Source organism: Chelonoidis abingdonii, chromosome 1 (genome assembly GCF_003597395.2).
Source record: "Chelonoidis abingdonii isolate Lonesome George chromosome 1, CheloAbing_2.0, whole genome shotgun sequence".
NCBI classification, from domain to species: domain Eukaryota; kingdom Metazoa; phylum Chordata; order Testudines; family Testudinidae; genus Chelonoidis; species Chelonoidis abingdonii.
The window spans coordinates 209,721,769-209,729,838 of record NC_133769.1 but is presented as its reverse complement, the minus strand read 5'-3'; the positions used below and the strand labels follow the sequence as shown (position 1 = coordinate 209,729,838).

Here is an 8,070-nt window from a genome sequence, read left to right as displayed (position 1 = left end):
ACAGGTTAAGATTTTGGCAGCTCATCACTGACATTAATAATTTGATGAGTACATGTCAAGTAAGTACACATTGTTATCCATATTTTTCAAATGGGGAAACTGAACAATCAAGGCCATAAATTCTCTGTCTCAAAGTTCTCAGCATAGTTTGACAATTTACTTTCATGTAGATTCCTGCCCGTAGAGCTCTTTGTAGGATCAGAACCTAAATTACTTGGCCCAGGACATATGGTAAGTATGTGACACATGTAGGGTTTAGAACTCAGGAAAACTCCTTCTTAGCCTTAGTTCATACCCCTAAACTACACTGCCTTCTGAAATTAGACTTAAACAAACTGTTACTTTCAGAGACTTTTATAAAAAAGAAAAATCTAGGCACTGAAGTGTAGCAAATTTAGACCGAATCACTTCTAGTTTATATAGTCATACTATAACTTTTATTAATATTAACTAAAGCATCCTGCTTTTTAATAAAATCTTGCCTTTCTATAAAGCTTTACCCGATGAAAGTTATAATTTACATAGACCAAAAGTAGAACAGACTTATTTGATCATCTGAGGGAAAATACCTTTGATTCTTAGGCCCCACTTCTACAAACATCCATGTATGAGCAATTTTACAGACATGAATTATCTCATTAACTTCAGTCAAACTACTCATGCATAAATTTAAAGTGTCTGCAAAATCTGGGGTATTAGTCAATGTTTAAGGGACGTTGTCAATTTGCATTTTTGATTAATTTTAAAATATTCAGTGTTCTTATAGTAAGTCTATACATAGTATGTCCTGATATGTTCTAAAGGATTTTTTTTTAAACTATGAATATAGAGGCTTTCCTGTTCCTTTCTTTGTATTTATCAGAAGGGAGCTTTGGTTGAGGATGGGATCCAGGATGCCAAACATCCTCAGGCCCACTCTTTTTTTACCTCTTCTCTTTCTCTTTGTGCTACTTGTTCTGTTTCAGCTGTCCTGTGACTGTTATTGATGAGCACCCCTTGCAAAGCCCCGGGGAAGGGAAAGCACCATTAACAAAGCAGTCTGTGTGTGTTAAGGGCTATTTTGCAATGTATTTAAAATTATTCCACATTGTCCAACCAAAACATAAGAATAGAGTTCCAAATATGACATGGGAACACAAAAGAACAGTCACACAAAACATACGCTGCAGCTTATTGGAAACCCAACAACTGGATCAACTGATTTGGCTGCCAGTCACATATAACAGTATAGAATATAACCGGCAATTTTTGCTGAAGACAGCATCATAGAGAAGTTTGGAGTGTGTGTCTGCATTACATTCACACAGGTAACGTATTCACATTCCAAATTTTTGCAGGTATTTCTTTAATATTTTCTTCTTCAGAGATCTGCAAATTCCTGTCAGGACTCAGGGGAAATTTTTCCCCTAACTTTTTAAAAAATACATTTCCCTCAATCTTGTGACCTCCTCCTCCCTTTTCTGTCTTCTTTGTCCAAATTTCTCATCGGATACAAAAGCAGCCTTTGTACATTGGATGGTTTTTAATTGCTTGAGTTATCAGAGAACGCAAAAGAATTGAAAAGGGACATCTGGCAAAGGCTTCAAATTTTTCAATTAACTTATTGCACATAATACAGCTGTGCCATTGTAGTTCTGTAGCACAGATGCTTCCTACATCACTGGAAGGGGATTTTCTACCTTTTTGAGTGGTGGTAGCTAGCTCAATGGAAGAACTTTTCTGTTGATCTAACTCCTTGGGGCAGACATGACTAGGTCAACCTAACTACACTGTAAGCACTTGGGGTTGTCCTTTGTTTGCTTTTGAAACCATGCATGAAAGATTACAGGTAACTGATTAGAAGTGATCAAATAGAAATCCAGCCACCCAGATTCTGAAGTCCAGGAACCTCTTTGCCTCAACATTCAAAAACTTCTTCTATTTGGTCTTCTGTGCAGATCTTACTGTTTGAAACAACCTTCATCTTTCTACAAAAGAACAGAAGTACTTGTGGTACCTTAAAGACTAAGGTACCACAAGTACTCCTGTTCTTTTTGCGGTTACAGACTAACATGGCTGCTACTCTGAAAATTTCATCTTTCTGCCTCTCACGCTCTCTTTTTTAATCTCAGCTAGGATCATCTTTTTCTTCCCTTGCCTATCTTTTTAATTTATGTCTGTCTGCCATTATTTAACTCTTAATTACCTAAAGCCTGGTGGAAATTTACAATGGGTATAACAGATGCTACCCAAACTGTCTGCAATTTATTACAGGACTGAGGCTTCAAGTTGCCCTGTACTGAAGAGGGAAATTAAAACAAGGGAAAAAAAAGTCTCAGCTGGGAGAGGGAAAATCCCATCCGATGTATTACAGTACCTAACACAAGGGGGTCCGGGTCCATGACTAAGGCTCCTAAGCGCTACAGAAGTGTAAATAAAAATACTCTTCAAAACACGCCTGCACGCCAGAGCTGTAATTCTGCTTGTTGCACCATGACCCAGATGCTGGCCTAGCTCCGCCTGGCATGTTGGGAAGGTGCCTATGCTGGGATCACAAGGTGGGATGAACGAGGCTGGGGCCACGTCTAGACTATGCGCCGGATCGGCGCGTTAAAATCGATTGCTCGGGGATCGAAATATCGCGTCTGGTCTGGACGCGATATCTCGATCCCAGAGCATGCTTAGATCGATTCCGGAACTCCAGCTAGACGACCGGACTTCCGGATTCGGCACAGCGAGCCGCGCGGATCGATCCCGCGCGGTGAAGACGGGTGAGTAAATCGATTTTAGATATTCAATTTCAGCTACGCTATTTTCGTAGCTGAAATTGCGTATCTAAAATCGATTTAATCTCGTAGTGTAGACCTGGCCTGGGAGGGAACGAGGACTGCCTGTAACCAGCGCGTGCTGCCTCCGCTGCCGCCAACCCCGCCCTTCCTGTATGTTACTGCGCAGACGCAGCCCGCAGAGCACCGGCAGCAGAGGGGAGGAGTCCACTTTACGTCATTAGTCAGCGCGCGTTGTAGTGTCACGTCCACACAGTGCGTCAGCTACTAGGTAAACCGCGGCTGGGGCTGCGCACGTGGGCGGCTGTCCGCATGGAGGTGGCAACAGCGGGATGTTGCGGCCCGGGGCTGGCGCTGTGCGGAGCTCTCATGGCTGCCAGCGGTGGGAGCCGCTTCCTGGCATCTCGCTACCAGGAGCCCAGGTCAGTGCGGGCCGCGGGGTCCCGGCGCTGCCCGGGGACGTGGGGAGGCGGCCGGGATAGTGAGCGCGACTCGCCGCCCGGCAGCGTGTGTATGGCGGGCTGGGGAGCTGATGGGGGGACGCATCCGGTCTTTAACCCCCCCCCAGTGAGATGTCTGCGTAACCCGCCCCCAGCTGCCTTCCTGGGAGTTCAGGAGCATCAGTCCTGCCACCTTGGCTCCAGATGACATTTCAGTCCTTTTAAAACCAGTTGAGGGTAAATCTCCGGCCCGACTGGAGATGAATGTATCTTTCTTAACTGTGTGTAACTTTATTTGACTACCCTGTATGCTGATTATTCTTATACCTTGCGAATTCTAAATATATCTGGGCACTGTTTAAAGGGATACTGCTAAAGTTAAAGAGGCACCATCCTCTTGAAACTTAATCACTTTAAAAAGTTGGTTATAAGTACTGCTAGGTGTTAAAGTATGTCTGACTCTGCTACTGTTTTTTGTGGTTTTATATCACACTGCATCTTAAATGTTTTTCTCCTGTTGCTATGAGAGAGCTAGAGACTCATACATCAGGGGAAGGGGTGAAACTGATTATACACACACTGTTGTCATGCTCAAGGTACATCCCCAATTCTGCAAATGCATACACACACACGCTTAATTATATGTATGTAAAAAGCATAAGCTTTTGTGGACTAAAACCCACTTAATCATTAATCCATGAAGGCTTATGCCCCAAAAATGTGTTAGTTTCTAAGGTGCTACAAGTACTCCTCCTCCTTTTTGCTGATACAGACTAACACGGCTTCCACTCTGATATATGTATGTAATTAGTGTCACTGACTGCAGTGTGGACTAATATCTATCTAATTAAGTCTGAGCGCAAGTATTTGCAGGATTGGGGTCTAAAACTGAAAAAACAGTATTTTCTCTCTAATTTCTCAAATTTTAGGTATTCTAACCATGGAAGGTTAAATATTCCCCACTTATCTCTTTTTTTTTAAAAGTTGAAGGCATTTCTTTCAAAAGGGCCAAAATAAAACCTTGATAAGACTTAAACATGTTCTGAATAATTATTATCCATGCAACATTGTTACAATAACTACACCACTGGATTACCCAGCAGCAGTAGAGCCAGCATGGTTGGCTTGTTTGTGCGCTTATTACACCATCCTTCAGTAGAAAGACCTTCTCCTAAGGGCTATGCAGATAGCATGGCAAGATGAGGTAAACAAGCATGCACATGTGGGACAAAACTGGAGATTGAGAAATCAAGACCTTGCAACAGGAGTAGATGGATATTTGTTACACAAATTATTCATGTATAAAGAATAACATTTCAAGCGTACTAGTCTTTGATTCCTGGTAGCTTGTACAGAACCAGTTTATGCTTGTCACATTGATTTCTAGAATCACAGTAAATGCCAAAATAGAGATTTCAAGAGCAGATGGCAAATACAATTGAGAAAGTAGTAGAAGTAAAATATTCATGGTTTTTCACTGGAAAAAAAAATGACTGTTGCTTTCCTATCAACTAATGGCTTCTGTTTGGTTTGCATGTGGGATATGAAGTGCCAAACTTCAACAACTAATGAGTAATCTGGGGATGCCTTTGAGGTGCCACGGGGTGTTGGCAGCAGAAGTAAGGAGACATAATAAAGTATATAATTATGGTGTAATACAAATGAATCAGCAGCCTTCATGGGAAAACAGTGATTTTTTTGTTAACCTTTTTATTTCCAGTGTTGATGATCTCTTCATGTATGACTGCATCACTGCAAGCAAGAACTCTCAAGAAGACAGAGGGTGAGAGATTTTTGTGTAAACTCTTCACTACCTTTTCAGAAGGTGGACCACTTCCTCTGATGATGTGACGTTGAATAGAATAAAGTGAATAAATTAGGAATGCCTAGTGATGTGAGATGACTGGCTTAATTTCTATTTGTTTTATGTTTCGCTAATTTATGTATTTTGCTTAGAGTGAGTATGATGGTGAAAGATTGTTTAAAAGGAACATGGTCAACTTAATCAACGCTTTTATGTGATTTTATCTAAACTTACAAGAATTGAAAAGAAATTAGGGTGGAGGACAAATCTATCTTTTAATTGTACTTTGAGCATTGGACAGTACTTTACCTATAGTCAGTTCCTGTGTTTCCCTTGGATGCTTAGATTTAGATCCTACATCAAGTTCTGCCAGCACAGACCTCGGTACATAGGTAAGCAGATATTGATGCAGGATTGGGCCCACAGTCTGTTTTCCTCTCATTGGTTTCAGTCTTTTACGCAGTAACAGGAGAGAGAAACTTTCGAAATAGGAAAACTTGATTATAAAGCTACAAAAGCTTAGGTAGATATTATTTAAGTGCAGGTATACTTCAAAGTTCTGTTTTTAAAATTAGATTTCTAGTTGACTATACCCCTCTAGGTACTGTTTTAATTATTTTCTTTTGAATAAGTGGAATTTAGATCTAACTTTAGATCTAACTAAACTAGATTTAGTTTAGGTTGGGGCAGTCAAGCAATTAAAAAAAAAAGTAATTGTGATTAATCGTGCGATTAATCACGCTGTTAAACAATAATAGAATACCATTTATTTAAATATTTTTGGATGTTTTCTGCGTTTTCAAATATATTGATTTTAATTGTAACACAGAATACAAAATAGAATCATAGAATCAAAAGGTTGGAAGGGACCTCATGAGGTCATCTAGTCCAACCCCCTGCTAAAGGCAGGACCATTTTCCCTAAATAATCCCAGCCAGGGTGCGGTCTAGCCGGACTCAGAGGGCTTGCCTGGTGTGGCTTTACAGATCAGACTGAGTCCTGCTGCTATCTTTATAGACTAACAGACGTATTGGATCATCAGCTTTGTGGGTGAATCCACTTGGTCAGATGCATGTGGTGGATGAGATTTCCAGGAGGCAGCTAGGATAACACGACTGTGAATGGCCAGCCTAACATACAAACCGCAGCTTTCTTTCTCCGTTTGGTGTTCATCATTTCAATGCTAGAGAGGGCTCATCCTCTCTTGACTAATCTCAATTACCTCTAGACTGATTCTTTGCCTGCTATTTATACCTGCTTCTGGAATTTCCAACACCATATCTACGAAGTGGGTATTCAGCCACAAAGCTTATTGCTCCAGTACTTCTAGGTTAGTCTATAAGGTGCCACAGGACTCTTTCCGCTCTTGCATGGACTGTTCACACACATTGCCTTTAGAGAATCTGCAGCAAAAAAAGATACAGAGACAAAAAATTAGCACTCACCACATGCAACAAGAACTGCAACAAAAAGGACCAAGGTGTAGGTCCCTTACTCAATTAGCAATTTCTAGTGGTGAAGATATGGCAGGCTGAAGTACTCGCATCTTCTTCACTTCAGTCTTTACGGCAGGATCAACTCCCGACTACTACACTGGGGAACGGCAGAGAGAGAGGAGGAGAGACCCACTGTGATAGAGGGTCAGGTTAGGACTACTTAAAGACGTTGACGTGCCACAAGTCTATGGGACCGGATGAACTGCATCGAGGGGTGCTGAGGGAGTTAGCTGATGTGATTGCAGAGCCGTTGACCATTATCTTGAAAATTATGGCGACAGGAGAGGTCCCAGAGGACTGGAAGAAAGCAAATATAGTACCTATTTTTAAGAAAGGGAAAAAGGAAGATCCAGGGAATACAGACGCAATCAGTCTCACCTCAATCCCTGGAAAAATCATGGAGCAGGTGCTGAAGGAATCCATCCTGAACACTTAGAGGAAAACAAGGTGTAGAAGCAGTCAGCATGGATTCCAAGGGTAAATCATGCCTGACCAACTGATTGCTTCTATGATGAGATGACTGACTTGTGGATGGGGGCAAAGCTGTTGATGTTATACCTTGACTTTGTAGGCTTTTGACACGGTTTTCCACAGCATTCTCATCAGCAAACTAAGGAGATGGGTTGGGGGGAATGGATTGTGAAGTGGGTAGAAAACTGGTTGAATCAACGGGCTTAGCGGGTAGGTATCTTGGCACACTCTCTAGTTGGCAACCAGTAACAAGTGGTGTGCCCAGGGGTCTGTCTTAGGGCCCGTTCTATTCAATGTCTTCATTAATGATCTTGATGATGGATAGCTTGCCACATTAAGTAATTTGCAGATGACCCAAGTTGGGGGAGTGGTGACACGCTGGAGGGCAGGGATAGGATTCAGAGAGACTTAGACAAATTGGAGAAGTGGGCCCACAGAAAAACTCATGAAGTTCAACAAGGACAAGTGCAAAGTCTGCCACTTAGGATAGAAACCCCATGCACTGCTACAGGCTGGGGACTCTTTGGCTAACTAGAGTGCTGAAGAAAAGGATCTTGGGTTACGGTAGATGGAAAGTTGAACATGAGCCTACAGTGTGCTCTTGTAGCCAAAAAGGCTAATAGCATACTGGGCTGTATTGTAGGTGTTGCCAGCAGATTGAGGGATGTGATTATTCCCCTCTATTCGGCACTGGTGAGGCCGCATCTGGAATATGTGTCCAGTTTTGGGCGCCACACTACAAAAGGACGTGGAACAATTGGAGAGAGTCCAGCGAGGGCAACAAAAACGATTAGAGGACTGGAGCACATGACTTATGAAGAGAGACTGAAAGGAACTGGGCTTATTTAGCCTGCAGAAGGGAGACTAAGGGGGGATTTGATAGCAACCTTCACTACTTGAAGGGATGCTCCAAGGAGGAGGGAGCTAGGCTGTTCTCAGTGGTGACGGAGGACAAGACAAGGAGCAATGGTTTGAAGTTGCAGTTGCGGAAGTCGAGGCTGGATGTTAGAAAAAACTTTCTGACTGGAGAGTGGTGAGTATTGGAATGGGTTACCTAGGAGGTGGTAGAATCTCCATCTTTAGAGCTATTTAAG

General features: G+C 42.2%; 1 protein-coding gene across 1 annotated transcript in view; it reads left to right on the top strand.

Moving 5' to 3' along the window:
- Nucleotides 1-2,999: 2,999 nt before the first annotated feature.
- Nucleotides 3,000-8,070, top strand: part of WDR4 (WDR4 tRNA N7-guanosine methyltransferase non-catalytic subunit) — a 48,577-nt gene continuing 43,506 nt past the window's right edge. The window contains exons 1-2 of the mRNA XM_075074006.1: nucleotides 3,000-3,187; nucleotides 4,926-4,988. Of these exons, the coding sequence (XP_074930107.1) occupies nucleotides 3,078-3,187; nucleotides 4,926-4,988 (173 nt within the window). The 5' untranslated portion in view covers nucleotides 3,000-3,077. The remainder of the gene's footprint in view (nucleotides 3,188-4,925; nucleotides 4,989-8,070) is intronic.